Raw genomic sequence first — 22,575 nt, 5'->3', positions numbered from 1 at the left:
CTGCTGTACAGTATACTGCCTCTCCACACTGCACAGGTCAGGGCTAGATCTACCTGCTGTAAAGTATACTGCCTCTCCACACTGCACAGGTCAGGGCTAGATCTATCTGCTGTACAGTATACTGCCTCTCCACAGGTCAGGGCTAGATCTACCTGCTGTACAGTATACTGCCTCTCCACACTGCACAGGTCAGGGCTAGATCTACCTGCTGTACAGTATACTGCCTCTCCACACTGCACAGGTCAGGGCTAGATCTACCTGCTGTACAGTATACTGCCTCTCCACACTGTACAGGTCCGAACTAGCTCTACCTGCTGCACAGGTCAGGACTAGATCTACCTGCTGTACAGTATACTGCCTCTCTACACTGCACAGGTCAGGGCTAGATCTATCTGCTGTACAGTATACTGCCTCTCCACACTGTACAGGTCAGAACTAGCTCTACCTGCTGTACAGTATACTGCCTCTCCACACTGTACAGGTCAGGGCTAGATCTATCTGCTGTATATTATACTGCCTCTCCACACTGCAGAGGTTTGGTTTAGGTCCTTCAGGTTACACAATAAAACATACAAGACCAGGAGAAAAGTACTGAGAGAAGAATGGCATCATATACCCCCTTTGGGCATAAATTAGGGGCACCGGGGAGACAATGCTTAGTAAAGTGACAAAGGATCACTACTGCCTGGGCGCTGAAAGCTGGCACATTTATATGGCTCTATGAGATGGATAATATCAGACTCCACCATCTGCAGCCGTTTGCTATGTAATTTTAGCACGGTCTGAGAAGTGAAGCGTGGCATCGCGCCAGCAACATGAGAAGCTTCTAATGAGGGTCTGATTGGCACTTAAGGCATCAATGAAAAAACAAGAAAGGAATAAAAATAGGAAGGATTTCAACACTTATCCTAAAATAACCAATAACTACAGAGAGTGGGGGAGGGAGTTGCACCACTACACCCCCTAAGCCATGGCAAGATGGTTGCACTTGTTCCATCCCATAGAAGAATGTAACCCTGAGACGGGGGCGATTTATGTTTTACAACAACCATAAAAGTGAATGAGGGCAGCCTGAGAGGGGTCCACTACATTTCAGGGTCTGCCTTTATGTAGGGGTATGCTAAAGCTCCTAGTACCCAGAAACCTACCTGACACTGTACAGTAAATGTAGAATTAATGATGCAGTTCCTTCTGCCACCACTAGGGGACGTACTGCATAGAAATGTGTTATTAAAATCAATGAATGGCAACTATAACAATCTGTATACAGTAGCTCCCTCTAGTGGGGGCAGAAGGAAGACACAATTTTTCATCTGTTATTTCTGACTAACCTCCTAACAGTCACGTTAAAATTGGAAAAACCCTCCCAAAATGTCTCTTTTTTATTGTAGATTTTTAATGTGTGTCTGCAGTAAATCTTGTTGGCTCACAACTTAGGGGACACTATTGCATTTTTATTCATTTTAGCCTTAAGGACCAATAATATTTCCCCCTTTGTGTTCTAGCAGTCATAACATTTTAATATTTTCTTCTAATTTTTTATTTTGCGGGATTAGTTTTAGGAACCATTTTAGGGTATATATAGTGTAATAAATAACATTTATTATTTTATTTTTAGAGGGAAATTTTTACATTATTTTGTGGAATTTACTTACGGCGTTCACTGTGTGGTAAAAATGATTTTCTTATGTTGGTCAGTAAAATGGTGATAATGTCACATTTCTATATATTTTTTTACTATTTTTCTCTCCTCCTGTCATCTCTTCAGATGCTGCATCATTCTCCTCGAGACTGTCAGGGAAGGGGGGCTGCTTTAGCTGCTCATATCTCTGGTCTGGTACCAGCTAGAGATATGGGTTTTGCATTGCAAGTTTTCAAACAATGCCAGAATGACAGCAATATCTTCAAAACATGGGAAGATATCACTGTTAGAAATCAGGATGCAGTGAATGCAGCTGAAAGTGAAAGTAAAAGCAGGTTTTACCCGTGATTATTCCTCTGTTGCTTGGACTAATTACATGAATGAATGAAAGGCGTTAGAAAGATATCTGCGTTCTTCCAAAAACAGCACCACACCTGTGTGCAGGTTGTATGTGGTATTGCAGCTCAACCTCATTCACTTTAATGTAGCAAAGCTACAGTACCAGGCAGAACCTACTGACGGAGCGGCGCTGTTTTCGTAGGACTGCAGAAACATTTTTTTATCCCTTTAAGAAAACTCCAGCGGTTTTAACCCCTTTATCACCAAAGACTATTAGGGATATGAGACAACACTCGCTAAAGCACCCCCCAGGGAAATTACTAACCCTTAAAAAACCTAGAAAAGTGAGTATATTTGGGACATTTTGCTGTCTCCACCATGGGCACCCACTTACTTGAAAATACCCCTGCGTTCTCCCGGCTAAAGTATGTGCAACCAGCTCTCCAGCCATCATAATATCTGCAGATAAAATGTTAGTTATGTTAACTAAAGCATTAGGTACTTGGTGCCTCATGCCTCTTAATTGCTTCAACTGTTTTATTGATTACCCAAATAAATAAAAAAATACATAAAAATAAATAAATAAAATTTATGCGGAAAAAAATTATTGCCTAAAAAGTTGGCATTTTGAAGTGAAATCTTAGCCAGCAGCAGCAACAGCCTTGAGGCTGTGGGGATAGGTCTCCTATTAGCATTTACTTTTCCGTTTATTTTACAAGGGTGTGAATACTTATGCAGTCAATGATTTCAACATTTTTTAAGTATTTTTTTTTTCAATTCTGTCAAGGCAAAAGATATCCATCGTGATCAGATAACAATGAAACATAAAAAAGTGCAATGAGAGGGGTGTTAATACTTTTGTAGTAGCCAGATATCTAAGGGAATGTGGCCAAAGCTTCCCCTTCTGGAGTGAGAAATGTCATCCTATTGACTAATGTCTCGAGTTAATTGCCGGCGCGCTGGCAGGAACAGATTGATTCCCTGTATGAGTGTTACGCTGTCTAACTTTTTATCAGAAGGAGATTAAAGATCGTGTGGCTCAGGACATCAATTTCATGTTGAAGCTGAGCGCCGTGTCGGGAATAATGATCCGCAGAACCCTAAATATGTGGCTGTAGCTTTAATTATGTCCTCCCCCTCAAACTGCCACCTGCAGGATTTCAATTAGTAAAAGAAAAAGATAATAAAGTATAAAAAAAAGTCTTATTGTGGTGGGAGCGTCCTGACACAGAAGAGATAAGGTGGGAGGGGCCTGACACATAGAGGAGATGTAGGAGGGGCGTGACATATAAAAGAGACGAGGAAGGAGGGGCCTGGCACACAGAAGAGACGAGGAAGGAGGGGCCTGACACAGAAGAGATAACGTGGGAGGGGCCTGACACAGATGAGATAAGGTAGGAGGGGATTAACACATAAAATAGACGAGGAAGGAGGAGCCTGACACATAGAAGAGATGAGGAAGGAGGGGTCTGACACATAAAAGAGACGAGGAAGGAGGGGCCTGGCACACAGAGATGAGGAAGGAGGGGCCTGACACACAGAGATGAGGAAGGAGGGGCCTGACACAGAAGAGATAAAGTAGGATGGGCCTGACACAGAAGAGATGAGGTAGGAGGCTATTAACACATAGAAGAGATGAGGAAGGAGGGGACTGGCACACAGAAGAGACGAGGAAGGAGGGGCCTGAAACAGAAGATATAATGTGGGAGGGGCCTGACACAGAAGGAGATAATGTGGGAGGGGCCTGACACAGATGAGATGAGGTAGGAGGGGATTAACACATAAAAGTGACGAGGAAGGAGGGACCTGACACATAGAAGAGACGAGGAAGGAGGGGCCTGATTCATAGAAGAGACGAGGAAGGAGCGGCCTGACACATAGAAGAGACGAGGAAGGAGGGGCCTGACATATAAAAGAGACGAGGAAGGAGGGGCCTGACACATAGGAGAAATAAGAGAGAAGGGGCCGGACACTTAGGAGAGATAAGGGAGGAGGGTCCGGACACTTAGGAGAGATAAGGGAGGAGGGGCCGGACACTTAGGAGAGATAAGAGAGGAGGGGCCTGACACATAGAGGAGATGAGGGAGAAGGGGCATGACACATAGAAGAGATGAGGGAGGAGGGGCCGGACACTTAGAAGAGATAAGGGAGGAGGGGCCGGACACTTAGGAGAGATAAGGGAGGAGGGGCCGCACACTTAGGAGAGATAAGGGAGGAGGGGCCGGACACTTAGGAGAGATAAGGCAGGAGGGGCCGGACACTTAGGAGAGATAAGGCAGGAGGGGCCGGACACTTAGGAGAGATAAGGCAGGAGGGGCCGGACACTTAGGAGAGATAAGGCAGGAGGGGCCGGACACTTAGAAGAGATAAGGGAGGAGGGGCCGGACACATAGAGGAGATGAGGGAGAAGGGGCCTGACACATAGGAGAGATGAGGGAGGAGGGGCCTGACACATAGGAGAGATGAGGGAGGAGGGGCCTGACACATAGGAGAGATAAGGGAGGAGGGGCCGGACACTTAGGAGAGATAAGGGAGGAGGGGCTGGACACTTAGAAGAGATAAGGGAGGAGGGGCCGGACACTTAGAAGAGATAAGGAAGGAGGGGCCGGACACTTAGAAGAGATAAGGAAGGAGGGGCCGGACACTTAGGAGAGATAAGGGAGGAGGGGACGGACACTTAGGAGAGATAAGGGAGGAGGGGCCGGACACTTAGAAGAGATGAGGGAGGAGCGGCCTGACACACAAAATCATACCCACTCTCTCACGCCCCCTTCTGTACACTCTAGCAAATGTATTTTTCTTCCTGAACCTGCAAATTACATCTAAATCTCATTAATCTTCTCTCTTCTATAGGCTGAGGATCCCCATCCCCAAAGTGCACCCACCTGACAGAAGAGCTGGTGACTGTCCTCAGATACCAGGAGGAGGCAGCAACACGGCGACTGCGTCTGTTCTTCAAGCTGAAAGACATAAGAAGAGAAGTGAGAAATCAAAGCAAAGGAGACATCTTTTCTAGATCTCTGCTTGCTGTCACTGAAAGGGAATGTTTCCCTTTACAAGATGAAGATCTGTTCTGTGCATGTGATTGGACACACACAGGAGCTGGACTCATTAGAGCCCCTTCAGAGGTTGTCACCCATCACCCCAAAATCCTGGACTCTAAATTTTCTTCGTTTCGGTGAAATGCTAAATCATGAGACGACTTACTATTGAGGAGCCTGACAATGATGGGCGACAATCCCGCTGGAAAGTGGAGGATGGGTCCACAAATCTATGCTGATTAATTGCTTAACCTACCTTCAAAGCCAGATTTTCCTAATACACAGCACAGAATTCCCTGCATAGGTCTTCCCTCTGTGTAAAAATGTTGTCTGCCTGCAGCCACCACTAGGGGGAGTTTACTGCATACAGATTTACCACTGAGGTCAAGGTATTACAGGTATGCAGTGAGCTCCCTCTAGTGGTGGCTGCAGGCAGACACAATGTTACCATTTCACTTTACGTCTACAAATGGGATATTGGAGCTTTGTACCGGAAAACTAAGATCTGACCATAAACAATAAAAAAATTTTTTAAAAAGGGCAAAGAAAGTTAAACCTTTCTAAAAATGGTGTTCAGTGGTGGACATGTCCTTTAAGATTGGCAGCAGGTGAGCAGCGCAGAACACCCCTGCCGCTCGCTGCTTATTCAGCCTATGAAGGTGAACACTGCGCAGGAAGAAGACCGAACTCATACAATGGAGGAAAGAGAAAACATAGAGCAGCAGGTAACCGGAGGAATACAAAGAGCGGGAGCTACTGGAGCGAAGGAGAATAAACAGAAGGAGCGATAGTGGATGAAAGAGGCGCAGCGAGAACCGCCACCATTGTCCAAAATCAGTGGAGAGGAGTCTGAAAATAGCAGAATGTTGTTGTGTGGAGGCTCCCGGCTCTAAATGACACAAATTGGAACAAGTCTAATATGAGTCAAATCAGTCTACCCCTGTATACCGCCTGACAGCAAGGTCAATGGTTTATGGGGGGGGGGGGGGGGGTCGATGGAGGTGCTGATGCTTGTCACTGATATCTGGAATGGGTGACTGGAATCCTGAACAGACTTTTATGGCACAGTTCAGGAACACAGCTATTTTATTGTTTTATCGCTCCTAGGGGGCGGGGCTAGGGAGCCTGGTTTATTAAAGCTCATCTTCTAGATTTATACACATTTAACTTAGAAAAAGAACATGCCCTTCAGAACTGAGAAAAAAGCATTACTGGCCTTCAATGGTGACCGTACAGCTCCAGTCAAGGGCCCTGACTCATAACTGGGGGCCCTGAAATAAACTACAAGCTAACTACTTATTAACTTTGTTAGGGTACTTTCACATTAGCGGCAGGGGAGTCCGGCAGGCTGTTCCGGCGGGTGAAAAGCCTGTCGGATCCGTCCTGCCACTAGTTCATGTGTGCCCCCGGACTGCCACTCCCTCCCATTGACTATAATGAAGGCAGGGGCGGGTGCACGGCGAGAGGCAGCCGGACTAAAAGTACGATATGCAGTACTTTTAGTCCAGCTGCCTCTCGTTGTGCACTGCCGTGATGCCGCCGGAACTCCTCCCCCGCCCCCATAATAGTCAATAGGGACAGAGCGGCAGTCCGGGGGCACACATGAACTAGTGCCAGGACAGATATGACAGCCTGCCGGACTCGCCTGCCGCTAGTGAGAAACTAGCCTTATACTAAATCTAACCTCATTTAAATGGGTTTATATAGGATGTAGCCATATAATAGTTATATTCCTATATAAATATGGTATTATTATACATAGGGAGCAGTATTATAGTACTAATATTCTTGTACATAGGAGGCAGTATTATAGTAGTCAAATTCTTGTACATAAAAGATAGTATTATAGTAGTTATATTCTTGTACATAGGAGCAGTAATATAGTAGTTATATTCTTGTACATAGGTGGCAGTATTATAGTAGTTATATTCTTGTACATAGGAGCAGTATTATAGTAGTTATATTCTTGCACATAGGAGGCAGTATTATAGTAGTTATATTCTTGTACATAGGATGCAGTATTATAGTAGTTATATTCTTGTACATAGGGGCAGTATTATAGTAGTTATATTCTTGTACATAGGGGCAGTATTATAGTAGTTATATTCTTGTACATAGGAGGCAGTATTATAGTAGTTATATTCTTGTACATAGGAGCAGTATTACAGTAGTTATATTCTTGTACATAGGAGCAGTATTATAGTGGTTATATTCTTGTACATAGGAGCAGTATTATAGTAGTTATATTCTTGTACATAGGAGCAGTATTATAGTAGTTATATTCTTGTACATAGGAGCAGTATTATAGTAGTTATATTCTTGTACACAGGAGCAGTATTATAGTAGTTATATTCTTGTACATAGGAGGCAGTATTATAGTAGTTATATTCTTGTACATAGGAGCAGTATTATAGTAGATATATTCTTGTACATAGGAGCAGTATTATAGTAGTTATATTCTTGTATATAGGAGCAGTATTATAGTAGTTATATTCCTGTACATAGGAGCAGTATTATAGTAGGTATATTCTTGTACATAGGAGCAGTATTATAGTAGTTATATTCTTGTACATAGGAGCAGTATTATAGTAGATATATTCTTGTACATAGGAGCAGTATTATAGTAGTTATATTCTTGTATATAGGAGCAGTATTATAGTAGTTATATTCTTGTACACAGGAGCAGTATTATAGTAGTTATATTCTTGTACATAGGAGCAGTATTATAGTAGTTATATTCTTGTACATAGGAGCAGTATTATAGCAGTTATATTCTTGTACATAGGAGCAGTATTATAGAAGTTATATTCTTGTACATAGGAGCAGTATTATAGTAGTTATATTCTTGTACATAGGAGCAGTATTATAGTAGTTATATTCTTGTACATAGGAGCAGTATTATAGTAGTTATATTCTTGTACATAGGAGGCAGTATTATAGTATTTATATTCTTTAATTTTCATAGGGTTTAGTCAAAAGCGGGCAGTGTCATACAATGTGCATAGGAGAAAGCCTCTGCAAGAATAAATAAAATCTTTGTTCTCTCTAGGAGGAACATTCAGAATGTTATAAAATGTATTCATAAGTACTGATTTTATAAGACGTCTTGACCATGTGACTTATTCTTGGTTTCTGCAATTGAGTAGATAATGTAGGGGGCGACTGGAGAGGCTCTCTAAGTTAATGACACAGCAGGAACTTAAAGACAAATCACGCGTCCAATTCTCCTTTGTTCCATTCAAAAGCCACAAGTTTCAGGAGAACAATGGATTCTTTGCGTGTCGCCGGGATAAAGAAACGATTCAGCGCTTAATGGACGGGAGGGAAAGAATAACACTTGAGATGTCTGTTTTCACCGATCTGGAGATCAGAAGAACATCCCGGAGTTGTTCCATCAAAACCATAAACGGTTAGAAACTAACAAAAGCAATTTCAGGTGAATAGCAGCAAATTGCGCTAATGGATGCATCCGGCCGCGGCGGGGAACGCTCAGCATTTTAATCCCAAGATATTAATTTTCCATTATGTAAAAAAGAAAAGAATGAATAGACCTTCAGAGTTGGGAGCCGTAGGGAACGTTTTTGGGTGATTCATGTGATTGACAGCTTTCAGGTGGTGGGTCCGCAGCAACAAATAAAGCACTTGCGGCCCCTGCGCCGAGCTCGGAACATTCTGTGTCACCTCCGTGAACAAAGGGCGGATTTAGATAGGATACTGAGATCTCATGGAGCACAAAGAAAGTGGATTTATTTAATTAGTTTTTTTTATTTTAGTCATCTTAATTTACAGATTTTAATTAGGGATTTTTTTAATTAATTCTAAGAAATACTGCAATTCTCCTAAAAGAGAGTAATCGGGGGTTTAAGGTAGGATTACTGAGCCGCAGGAAGGGTCTAACGCTCCACTAAGGCCTCATGCACACGACCGTTTTTCGGGTCCACATCCGAGCCGCAGTTTTTGCGGCTCTGGTGAGGACCCATTCACTTCAATGGGGCCACAAAAGATGCGGACAGCACTCCGTGCGCTGTCCGCATCCGTTGCTCCGTTCCGTGGCCCCACAAAAAAAATATAGCATGTCCTATTCTTGTCCCTTTTGCGGACAAGAATAGGCATTTCTACAATGGGCCGCCTCTTCCGTTCCGCAAATTGTGGAAGGCACACGGGTGGCTTCCGTTTTTTTTGCGGATCCGCGGTTTACGGACCTTAAGGCTCATAAGCACACTACAGAGGGCATAGGGAGACACTGAAATACAAAAGCGCAAAGTTACTTTACTAATTGGAAGTAATAAATAATTGTGCCCTCATATAAGATCCAAAATCCTATGACAGTTATATAAACTAGTCCTTTAAATTGTGGAATGAATTTTAAAAATTTTCAACATTTTCAATATCTCCGCTTGCTCAGACCCATTTGCTCCCACAGAGGTTGATACAATTGTGTCCAGTCTAGACAATCCTCTGCGAGCTGAACAGCCTGGACTCCGGACTGATACATTTTCCTTGCATTGATACATTGTAGCAACGATCAGGACAGGAGAGAGATTTGTGCTGCTAGGATACATTGTAGCAAAGCCTCAGATGGGAGAGGTATTTATGTCTACAGAAGATTTTTGGCCTGCAGTTCCAAACAGTGAGGCTGTCATTCATTGACAGTAAGCAGAGATATTAAAACACAAGGGGAGGGGGGTTTATTATATATTTTTTTATTATACTGAAATAAACCTAAATTTGGCGTATTTCAGGCACAGATGACGGCACAATGCAAACGCCGCTTCTCCCCCATGCACGCTGCCGCCTCTTCCGCCGGGGTCCCGACCGGATGTGGCGGTTTTCTTTTCCGGTTCAGATGTATTATAGTCAAAGCAGCTGAAGAGTAAAAAAAAAAAAAGAGCTCACTTCCAGTCTGGACCCAGCGGAAGAGCCCACACGAGTGCAGGGGGACAGCGGCATCAGCGGAGCGAGGGCGGGTAAGTACCATGTAACACATCTTCACTCCAGAGGTTAGTAACAAGCCCCAATTAGGGAAAAGGCCCGGAGAACCCCTTTAAGTATCAGGTTGTGGGGGTCTGACTGCTGGGACCCCTGCCTATCATGAAAACAGGGTTCCTATGCCCCAGAACGAATGGAGCAGTAGGGAACACATGCTCGAAACTGTTGTTCCATCCATACAGGGTTAGAAGGGACCCCCTTTCTCATGATTAATAGGGTCCCAGCGGTTAGAGCCCACTGATCAGATTTCTAATTTGGAAAAACCCCTTTAAGCTTCATTTATCCAAAACTACAAAAACCTTAAAGGGGGTCTCCATGTATAATAGGGGGAGCCCTGTGTGGTGATATGATCTCATAGGGGGTGCAAAGTCAGAAGTCACAACCGGACCCTGATGCCCAAAGACCCCTTTACCGCATAAGAAGACTCAAGTATTACAAATGGCACATAGAGGGTGGGGGCCCCTGAATTGGGCCCCAGGAGCTTCACGTTACACCTGTCTACTATGTTGTGTAGACAGCATAAAATTAAACAGAAGCATTTCCACTTTTGGAGTCTAGTGAATGAGCTCCGGTACTGACCACTGTGTGGCGCTGCAAGTCACTGGATACTGGGGTTGGTAGGACAGGTTTCCATGGTGAGAAAGATTTGTAACAATGTATAAATACAAAGTGATCATGGACAGGCACGGTCTCCATGGCGACCTGAACTATGCACCTCTATAGGTGCATTACTGCTGTGCGTCAGTCGTAACCGCAGAAATGCACAAAGTGACATCACAAAACCTGCGGCCAGTCATGTCACAATCTCCAGAACTGAATCAACTCTTATTGGAGGCCAAATCCAAAGCACTGCAGTGATCTCCTGGTTTCACGGACCTTAAAAGGGTTGTCCAAGATTACAAAAACATGGCTGCACTATTCAAAAAACAGCACCGCCCCTGTCCACAGAAACTGCATCCCTTTAAACAATAAAATGATTGATATTGAAAACCATCTTCTTTGTTTACTATTCTACATAAATCTAGAATTGCTGATTAATTTCTTATTATAGCGGTATATCAGTCAGATCATTATTATTCTGATACAGACACAAAATTCCATCTGCTGCAGCCACCACCAGAGGGAGCAGAGTGCAGGCTGACCCCAAACTCAACAATAACATAGTGTGACGTAAGCTCCCCCTAGGGGGAATGATTACTACTATAATACTGCCTCCTATGTACAAGAATATAACTACTATAATACTGCCTCATATGTACAAGAATATAACTACTATAATACTGCTCCTATGTACAAGAATATAACTACTATAATACTGCTCCTATGTACAAGAATATAACTACTATAATACTGCTCCTATGTACAAGAATATAACTACTATAATATTGCTCCTATGTACAAAAATATAACTACTATAATACTGCCTCCTATGTACAAGAATATAACTACTATAATACTGCCTCCTATGTACAAGAATATAACTACTATAATACTGCCTCCTATGTACAAGAATATAACTACTATAATACTGCCTCCTATGTAGAAGAATATAACTACTATAATACTGCTCCTATGTACAAGAATATAACTACTATAATACCGCCCCTATGTACAAGAATATAACTACTATAATACTGCTCCTATGTACAAGAATATAACTACTATAATACTGCCTCCTATGTACAAGAATATAACTACTATAATACCGCCCATATGTACAAGAATATAACTACTATAATACTGCCTCCTATGTACAAGAATATAACTACTATAATACTGCTCCTATGTACAAGAATATAACTACTATAATACTGCTCCTATATACAAGAATATAACTACTATAATACTGCTCCTATGTACAAGAATATAACTACTACAATACTGCTCCTATATACAATAATATAACTACTATAATACTGCTCCTATGTATAAGAATATAACTACTATAATACTGCTCCTATGTACAAGAATATAACTACTATAATACTGCTCCTATGTACAAGAATATAACTACTATAATACTGCTCCTATATACAAGAATATAACTACTATAATACTGCTCCTATGTACAAGAATATAACTACTATAATACTGTCTCCTATGTACAATAATATAACTACTATAATACTGCCTCCTATGTACAAGAATATAACTACTATAATATTGCCCCTTACTTTCTCACATTTTGTGCCTGCAGTGAAGTGGTTAATGTTTGGGTGAGATGTGATGTTCCTGCACAAGCTGAGTGCAGATTATAAATATCCTGACACATTATAGGGAGATTAATGCCGCGCTGTTCCCTCTTCCTCCCATACAATGGCTGTCACTGCAGCGCGGCTCTGTACTCCCCGGCTATTTTTATTAATTTTTTTATAAAAACAGATTTTGAATTTCATTTAGCAAAGTTAAATCCCTTGTAATTGTTGTCGTCCCTTTTCCGCTTTGAACCAGATCTAGGTTTTTTTTCTGCTTCTTTTGTCCTTCTGTACAATACAGTAAAAATATTCGCGCCTCGCGCAGCTTTGTCCTCGCTCTCATGCTCTCCTTACTTTTTAAGATTATATAAATTGTTTCTGTGGGAAAAGCGGCGCTCCGTACCCAGAGATTGTCAGAACCAAGAGGGAAAAAAAAAAATCTTTCTTTTAAGAATAAATATAAAAAAAACTCTAAACATACAGTTGCAAGAAAAAGTATGTGAACCCTTTGGAATGAAATGTGGTCATAAAATGTGATCTGATCTAAGTCACAATAGACAATCACAGTCGGCTTAACCTAATAACACACAAAGAGTTAAATGTTACCATGTTTTTATTGAACACAGCATGTAAACATTCACAGTGCAGGTGGAAAAAGTATGTGAACCCCTAGACTAATGACATCTCCAAGAGCTAATTGGAGTGAGGTGTCAGCCAACTGGAGTCCAATCAATGAGATGAGATTGGAGGGGTTGGTTACAGCTGCCCTGCCCTATTGCCTGATGTGAATGATGCCTCGCACAAAAGCTCTCAGAAGACCTACGATTAAGAATTGTTGACTTGCATAAAGCTGGAAAGGGTTATAAAAGTATCTCCAAAACCCTTGCTGTTCATCAGTCCATGGTAAGACAAATTGTCTATAAATGGAGAAAGTTCAGCACTGCTGCTGCTCTCCCTAGGAGCGGCCGTCCTGTAAATATGACTGCAAGAGCACAGCGCAGACTGCTCAATGAGGTGAAGAAGAATCCTAGAGTGTCAGCTAAAGACTTACAAAAGTCCCTGGCATATGCTAACATCCCTGTGAGCGAATCTACGATACGTAAAACACTAAACAAGAATGGATTTCATGGGAGGATACCACAGAGGAAGCCACTGCTGTCCAAAAAAAACATTGCTGCACATTTACAGTTTGCACGAGAGCACCTGGATGTTCCACAGCAGTACTGGCAAAATATTCTGTGGACAGATGAAACCAAAGTGGAGTTGTTTGGAAGAAACACACAACACTATGTGTGGAGAAAAAGAGCACAGCACACCAACATCAAAACCTCATCCCAACTGTGAAGTATGGCGGTGGGGGCATCATGGTTTGGGGCTGCTTTGCTGCGTCAGGGCCTGGACGGATTGCTATCATCGAAGGAAAAACGAATTCCCAAGTTTATCAAGACATTTTGCAGGAGAACTTAAGGCCATCTGTCCACCAGCTGAAGCTCAACAGAAGATGGATGTTGCAACAGGACAACGACCCAAAGCATAGAAGTAAATCAACAACAGAATGGCTTAAACAGAAGGAAATCCGCCTTCTGGAGTGGCCCAGTCAGAGTCCTGACCTCAACCCGATTGAGATGCTGTGGCAGGACCTCAAGAAAGCGATTCACACCAGACATCCCAAGAATATTGCTGAACTGAAACAGTTCTGTAAAGAGAAATGGCCAAGAATTACTCCTGACCGTTGTGCCCGTCTGATCTGCAACTTCAGGAAACGTTTGGTGGAAGTTATTGCTGCCAAAGGAGGTTCAACCAGTTATTAAAGGGAGTCTGTCATCACAGTTTCACCTTTTTAACCCTTCCCATAGCTTTCTAGCAGCATTACAGTTGATAAAAATGTTACCTTGATAAGCAATCGTGGACTTATAAAACTGGCAAAAATCATCTTAGTAGGTTATGCAAATGAGGGTTCGCAAGGGCCCAGGGTCGGCGTCAACCTCGTAGGTGCCCAGGCAGCTCTGCCTTATCGTCGCTTCCCCCCCCCGCCCAGTCTTTCCCTCTGCCCGCCCATTCTTTCCCTCTGCCCGCCCATCTTCTTACTTCTTCTCTCGCCGAGATCCGTCGGCTGGCGCATGCGAACTGCGATGTCCATTCCTGGCACGGCATCACAGTAATTAATGCGCATGCGCCGGCTAACTCGCAGAAAAATAAAAAAATTTACTCACATGCGCTCATCACATGGTCCATTACCACAGTGATGGACCATGTGAGGGACCATGTGATGAGCGCAGTGATGTCACCAAAGGTCCTTTTCCTCCCAGGTCCTTAAAGAAGAAGAAAGAAGACAAGCCGGGCTGCACAAACAAGTGGATGAGGTGAGTTTAATTTAATTAATTTTTTTTAACCCCTCCATCCTTCATTTACTTAGCATTCTGTATTCAGAATGCTATTATTTTCCCTTACAACCATGTTATAAGGGAAAATAATACAATCTACACAACACCGATCCCAAGCCCGAACTTCTGTGAAGAAGTCCGGGTTCGGGTCTGGGTACCAAACATGCCGATTTTTCTCATGCGCGTGCAAAACGCATTAAAACGCTTTGCACTCGTGCTGAAAAATCTTGCATTTTCCCGCAACGCACTCGCAATTTGTTCGGCCCTCACACACGACGCCCGTGTGAAAGAGGCCTAACTTGGAGTACATATCACACCGCCATTAATGGCCGCAGCCAATGTTTCCCCATCTTATCCGTGTAACCTAATACAGTATGCCATGGCCGGACTGAATGCACTGCTTCATCTCTGCTGTGCTGCATGGTCCCTGGTGGCCGAGTGGGCTTATAAATAATAGTCCTGGTGTCTAGTGAGGCAGTGAATAATATCACTGATTTAGCTGGTTCAACCACTTAGTGACCATGCACATTTTAAAAACAAAATTGCATTCCAAGAGCTATAACTTTTTAGTTTTTTTTTATCAATGCACTTGTATGAGGCCTTTCTTTTTGCAGGACAAGTTATAGTTTTTAATGCACCATTTCAAGTACATGTAATGATTGATTAACCTCTTTAGGACACATGACGTCCCGGTACATCCTGTGTTGTTCCGATCACTGCCGTCCGGCGGGCAGTGATCGGAACCCGGTGCCTGCTCAAATAATTGAGCAGGAACCTTGGCTAGATGCGCTAGGGGGTACTGTGACCCCCCCATGTCGGCAATCGCAGTAAACCGCAGGTCAATTCAGACCTGCGGTTTGCTGCGTTTCTGGGTTATTCAGGTCTCTGGGAACCTGATAACCCGGAACAGGATGGTGGATCGGTGGTGTGATTATACACCACCAATCACCATTCTGCAATCCTGAGAGATGATGGTGACATCACCTCTCAGGATCGCCTCTGATTGGTAGGTGGGCGGGCGGTGGGACGTTCAAATTACCGCAGCGCTCCTCTCCTCCTCCTTTTGTGTCCGGGGAGCAGAGGAGAGAGGAGTGCTGCAGTGCACGTGTGGATCTCAGCCAGCATCACCCATCCTTGCCCCAGCACCCATCCTTGCCCCAGGACCCGATCTGTGCCCCAGCACCCCCCATCTGATCAGCCAGGTAATTAGGGAAAGGTTGGGCTAGGCAGGGATATAAAAGGTAAAGTTAGTGGGGAAAAAAAGTTTGATTGCATCACCCTAAGTAGGATGTCTGGGGTCCACAGCACAGCTGTGTGTCCCTAGATCCCCCAGGGGTGCTGCCGCTTGCCCCCCTGCCCCCCTCCCCCCACAACTTTTTTGGGGCGCAGGCATTATTATTTATTTTTTTGTGTGCGTAAGCTGACTGTGGCCGGCACTCTTAGCGTCCGGCCACAGTTAGCGCATCGCACAACCCACCGCTGATCAACTTCGGACGGTTGATCAGCGGTTTTAAAAATAATTAGTATTTTTTTCAAATTTTTTGCCCTTTTTTTAGTTTAGTCTTTTTTTTTGTTTTCTGTTAGTTTTAGGGATAAGTCCGCGAACACCCATGCCCCCCCCCCCCCACACACACACGCACACCAAATAAAGATTTACACACACGCACACACACACACGCAGACACACACTCCCCTATGGCCCGCTGGATGTTCTCGGCCGAGGAGGCATACGCCCAGCTTGCCTCCGACTCCCAGTGAGGACGAGGATGACCCCACATTCCTGTTGTCATCCGCGTCCTCCTCATCATCTAGCGATGATGATGAGCCCCCAAGGCGGCGGAGACGCCACCAGGTGGAGCAAGGGGACCGCCATGCTAGGGACCCTGTGGCCCACCCTAGCTCTGGGGGTTAATTCCACCGGAGCCCTCTGCCGGTGAACCTGTCTGGTGTACCCCAGAGCGATTTGAGCCCGTGATTCCTGATTTTGTAGGCCAAACAGGAATCCAGATTCCCACAGTGGGCTTCACTGAATATGACTTTTTTAGTAATTTTTTTCAGTGACCAACTGAGAAATCTGAGGGTGGAGCAGACAAACCTGTACGCCCAACAGTTCGCTGCTCAACACCCGGGCTCATTTTTGGCCAGGCCTGGTGGCTGGACGCCGGTCAGTGCAGCCGAGATGAGGACATTTTGGGGCCTCGTGCTGCATATGGGCCTAGTCAAGAAACCTAGTGTCAGGCAATACTGGAGTGGGGACGTCCTATACTAGACCCCACTTTACAGTATGGCCATGACACGTTCCCGGTTTGAGGCCATCCGGAAATGTCTGCATTATTCCGATAATGCAGCATGTCCCCCCCGAGGTGATCCTGCCCATGGCCGCCTGTACAAAATCAGGCCGGTTATCGATCACTTTGGGGCCAAATTTGTACAGGCCTATGTACCTGGAAGGGAGGTCGCGGTTGATGAGTCTCTCATTGCGTTCAAGGGGAGACTCATTTTCCGCCAGTATGTTCTCTCTAAGCGGGCGAGGTATGGCGTGAAGCTGTACAAACTTTGTGAGAGTACCTCAGGGTGCACTTACAAGTTTCGTGTGTACGAGGGGCGAGATTCCCGGATTCAACCCCCCGACTGTCCCCCCCACTCTGGGTGTTAGCAGGAAACTCGTGTGGGACCTTATGCACCCACTGCTGGATAACGGTTACCACCTTTACGTGGATAACTTTTATACTAGTATCCCCTTGTTCCAGTCCCTCCCCGCCAGATCCACGTTCGCTTGTGGGACCGTGCGGAAAAATCTACGCGGCCTCCCTGCCCACCCCCTCCAGGTACCTATCCCCAGGGGTGCGACCCATGCCTTTACCAGTGGAAACCTGTGGCTGGTCAGATATAAGGACAAGAGGGATGTCCTTGTACTGTCCACAATCCACGGTAACAGCACCACCCCAGTCTCTGTGCGAGGTACCACGGCAACGGTCCTCAAGCCCGATTGTATCGTCGACTACAATCGTTATATGGGAGGAGTTGATCTCTCTGATCAAGTCCTCACGCCATATAATGCCATGCGCAAAACTCGGGCATGGTACAAAAAAGTTACGGTCTACATGGTGCAGGTTGCCATGTACAACTCTTTTGTACTATCCCGAAGCGCTGGCAGCACAGGGACATTCCTCCAGTTCTATGAGGCAGTCCTCAAGGGCCTGATCTTTTCGGACCGGGAAAGAGCAGGCCGGAGTACCTCGGGAACTGGAGGCGCCCGGATCGTCCCTGGCCAACACTTTCCAGGTGTGGTCCCCCCATACTGGAAAGAAGGGACGAACCCAAAAAAGATGCAGAGTGTGTCACAAGAGGGGGATACGGAAGGACACCACTACTCAGTGCGACACGTGCCCCGATCATCCGGGCCTCTGCATTATTGGTTGCTTCAGGGAGTATTTATACTAATCTATACTAATACTAATACTAATCCCCTTCCCCAACTTAGCCACTGACTATAGATAAAAACTAAGGTTCTCAGACTTGAGACACCCCAAAAAATTTGTTCTAAAAGTTTGTAAAACTAAAATAATTGAAAAAAGTATACAAATTAGGTATTGCCGCATCAGTAATAATCTCCTCTATAAAAATACCCCATGACCTAACCCCCTAGATTAACACTGTCCAAAAAAACAAACAAAAAAAAAACGGTGCCAAAACAGCTATTTTTGGCACTTTTCCATTTCAATCCATTTTTTCCGGTAACAAAGCAAGGGTTAACAACCAAATAAAACTTAATATTTATTACCCTGATACTGCTATTTACAGAAACGCCACATTTGTGGTCGTAAACTGCTGTATCAGTAAAAGGAAAGGACCGACATGGTTTCTGGAAGGCCGATTTTGATGGCCTTTTTTATTTACACCATGTCCCTTTTGAAGCCCCCCTGATGCCCCCCTAGAGTAGAAACTCCCTAAAAGTGACCCCATCTAATAAACTACACCCTTCCAAGTATTCAAAACTGATCTTACAAACTTTATTAACCCTTTAGGTGTTCCTCAACAGTTAATGGCAAATGGAGATGAGATTTCAGAATTTAAATTTTTGGTAACCTTGCCTCAGAAAAAGGTAATATAGAGCAACCAAAAATCATATGTACCCTAAAAATAGTCCCAACAAAACCGCCACCTTATCGCGTAGTTTGCAAAATGGGGTCACTTTTAGGGAGTAGTTTCTACTCCAGGGGTGCATCAGGGGGGTTGAAACAAGACACAGTGTAAATAAACCGGTCCATAAAAATCAGCCCTCCAAAAACCACACAGTGCTCCTTTCCCTCTACGCCCCACTGTGTGGCCGTACAGTAGTTTACAGCCACATATGGGGTGTTTCTGTAAACGGCAGAGTCAGGGCAATAGAGATACAGTCTTGTTTGGCTGTTAACCCTTGCTTTGTTAGTGGAAAAAATGGGTTAAAATTTAAAATTTGGCAAAAAAATTAAATTCTCAAATTTCAGCCCCATTTGCCAATAACTCTTGTGCAACACCTAAAGGGTTAACAAAGTTCGTAAAATCAGTTTTGAATACCTTGAGGGGTGTAGTTTCTTAGATGGGGTCACTTTTATGGATTTTCTACTCTAGGGGGGCATCAGGGGGGCTTCAAATGGGACATGGTGTAAATAAACCAGTCCAGCAAAATCTGCCTTTCAAAAACCATACGGCGCACCTTTCCCTCTACGCCTCGCCGTGTGCCCGTACAGTAGTTTACGGCCACATATTGGGTGTTTCTGCAAACTACAGAATCAGGGCAATAAATATTGAGTTTTGTTTGGCTGTTAACCCTTGCTTTGTTACTGGAAAAAATAGATAAAAATGGAAAATTTGGCCAAAAATCTAAATTCTGAAATTTTATCTCCATTTGCCATTAACTCTTGTGGAACACCTAAAGGGTTAATGACGTTTGTAAAATCAGTTTTGAATAGCTTGAGGGGTGTAGTTTCTAGAATGAGGTAATTTTTGGGTGGTTTCTATTATGTAAGCCTCACAAAGTGACTTGAGACCTGAACTGGTCCCTAAAAATTGGGTTTTTGAAAATTTCTGAAAAATTTCAAGATTTGCTTCTAAACTTCTAAGCCTTGTAAAATCCCCAAAATATAAAATATCATTCCTAAAATGATCCAAACATGAAGTAGATATATGGGGAATGTAAAGTAGTACCTATTTTTGTAGGTATTACTATGTATTATAGAAGTAGAGAAATTGAAACTTTTTTTTTCAAATTTTGGGTAAATTTGTTTGTTTTTTTTAAATAAAAATTAATTGTTTTTACTTCATTTTACCAGTGTCATGAAGTACAATATGTGATGAAAAAACGATCTCAGAATGGCCTGGATAAGTCAATATGTTTTAAAGTTATCACCAAATAAAGTGACGCTGGTCAGATTTGCAAAAAATGGCCTGATCCTTAAGGTGAAATAGGGCTGGGGTTAAAGCCCCTTTGCTTACATCAGTAAAAAGGTGTATTAGTGGTCACTAATGGGTTAATAGATATCTTCCCTATGTTTAATTACTGGATTACTCACCCCTCTGATTAATAATACTCCTGAAGTGTAGTGGTTAATTGATTAATGGTCTGATATTGTATAATATCCTCGGTGTAATCATCGATGACATTTCCATTGGTGTCTTTTTGGCTAAAAAAAAACCACCCTAATGATTTAATATATATTATATAGAAAACCGCGCTGCTTCAACTTGAGCGCAGTTCACACTGAGGGAGACAAAAGGTATCTATCGATGTGATTCCTCCATTTTGGTTCCCACTAAGGTCGATGCTCAAATCTCCTAAAAGCCAAAGAAGAGACGGCCCAACATGGTGAAATACCGCCAACTGAGCTTCATTAACGTGATTTATTGTAACTCACAAGATCCATAAAACAACACGCGTATAAAATGTGCACGTCCTCTCATGGAAGGCCCGACCCGGGTTTCGTCAGGGGCCCCTTGTGGACTCTTCTAGATTGCTCCTTTTCCAAGACGCTATGGGCGTTACTACAAAATTCTTTTTTAAATACAAAACCATCATTGAAGTGAATGGGTCCCCATCCGAGCCGCCAAAACGGCGGCTCGGATGCGGACCCAAACAACGGTCGTGTGCATGAGGCCTAAGAATGATCCCATACTAGGAGACATAATTCCCAAGAATCCCTCTGTTATCCTAAAAAATAAGCTTGTACACAGCTTTATACCTACACGACCCACTGACGGTATGAGACACGGGTTCACATGGTGCGGTCTTTGTCTACCGCGCAGGAACCGTCTGAAAGTTAGCAGACAGTGTAGGAAGGAAACAGCGGTGTCTCGGAGCAGCGGGCCCGTACACAAAGTAATGGGAGAGCTTTCTTGTGAACTCGTATCTGTGGGTGACATGCTGGAGTGTCCATGTGGCCTCCGGGATGTAGGACGGACCACTAGGAAACTAAAAGTAAGGATTCAGGAACACGAAATATAAGAAGGGTTTAGAGACACATAGTGGTTCTGCACACTTTAAAAAAATACATAATACAAATCCAGAAGGTTTGATTTTTTTAAATGGGGCTGGAGCAAGTTCGTAATAACCGGAGAGGCGGCGATCCATTGACGAGAATCAACAGAAGAGAAGTAGACCGGATCTACTCGGCCGGAGGACATAAAAGCTTGTATGGTGAACATGGAAAGTATTGAGATGTCAGATGTTTCCTAGCTTTTTCTGTGTTTGTTTACAAAAGTTCTTTTCCCGGACGTGGACATTGGACGTCAGTGCGGTGGTTTATTATTGAGGTCTACACCGAGGTAGGAAGAGACTGGCGGCTTTTCCCGAAAGAGGGGGAATCGCCGATCTATTTGTATTAAGAGGAGGAACTAATGGAAGACAAAGAGTGAAAACGAATCATGTGACATTGAAAGGAGAACGTTTTAACTTGTTGTATTTTGTGATATTGTGAGTTGATGGTTTTGTATTTTAAAAAGCTTGAATGTTATTTAAAAATGAATTTTGTAGTAACGCCCATAGCGTCATGGAAAAGGAGCAATCTAGAGGAGTCCACAGGGGCCCCCGACGAAACCCGGGTCGGGCCTTCCATGAGAGGACGTGCTGTTGTTTTATGGATCTTGTGAGTACAATAAATCACGTTAATGAAGCTCAGCTGGCGGGATTTCACTTAGATTTAAGCATCGACCTTAGTGGGAACCAAAACGGAGGAATCGCATCGATAGATACCTTTTGTCTCCCTCGGTGTGAACTGCGCTCAAGTTGAAGCAGCGCGGTTTTCTATATTATATACGTTGGTTATTTGTGAAGGGTAACTACCTCACGAGAAAAACTGCAGCACAAAAGGACAACACTGATAGTAGCTCCATCCCCCTGAAGAAGCCACAGTTAGTGGTGAAACATGTTGGGGAGCTATACCTTGGTTTGGTGTTAGCGTCTCAGTGAGGAGTATCTGCAGACTCACTACACTTAGACACTCCAGCGGCAGAGAGTCGCGCTAAATGATGTGATGATATAGAGGAAGTGATCTCTTAGAAAGCGACCGGATAGGTGATCCTCCACTATGCGATACATTTAGGGTTACCAAATAATATTGGCAACAGAAAATAGAAAGCAAAAGACACACATAGTGAAGTAACCCTAACTTCTGCCGCCTGAATCCATACAGCAACTTTAATTTTTTTAAAATATTTTTCTTTTTTTCTCCTGTTTTGTATTATCTTCAATTAAAGAAATAAACGCTACGTTTTAATTGACTGGAAAGGGAGTCTAGTAGCTTAGGCTATCTGAACTATATTATTTGCTAAATTATCCCGGGTCCATGAAATATAAAGGGTCCATGAAATATAAATATAGATCCTATATACCGTATCCAGGGGCATAAGTACAATTTATAGGGCCCCATAGTAAAGTAAGATGGGGCCCCCACCACCTAGTGTAAAAATGTTAAAACAGCAGCAGAAGTAGCAAAAATTCCAGGTAT

At 43.6% G+C, this 22,575-nt stretch overlaps 1 protein-coding gene across 1 annotated transcript in view; it reads right to left on the bottom strand.

Moving 5' to 3' along the window:
- Positions 1–22,575, bottom strand: part of LOC122930589 (cGMP-dependent 3',5'-cyclic phosphodiesterase-like) — a 191,461-nt gene that overhangs the window by 68,365 nt on the left and 100,521 nt on the right. The window contains exon 10 of the mRNA XM_044284079.1: positions 4,867–4,941. Within this exon, the coding sequence (XP_044140014.1) occupies positions 4,867–4,941 (75 nt within the window). The remainder of the gene's footprint in view (positions 1–4,866; positions 4,942–22,575) is intronic.

Source organism: Bufo gargarizans, chromosome 3 (genome assembly GCF_014858855.1).
Source record: "Bufo gargarizans isolate SCDJY-AF-19 chromosome 3, ASM1485885v1, whole genome shotgun sequence".
Taxonomy (NCBI): domain Eukaryota; kingdom Metazoa; phylum Chordata; class Amphibia; order Anura; family Bufonidae; genus Bufo; species Bufo gargarizans.
This window is presented reverse-complemented; position numbering and strand designations above follow the sequence as displayed.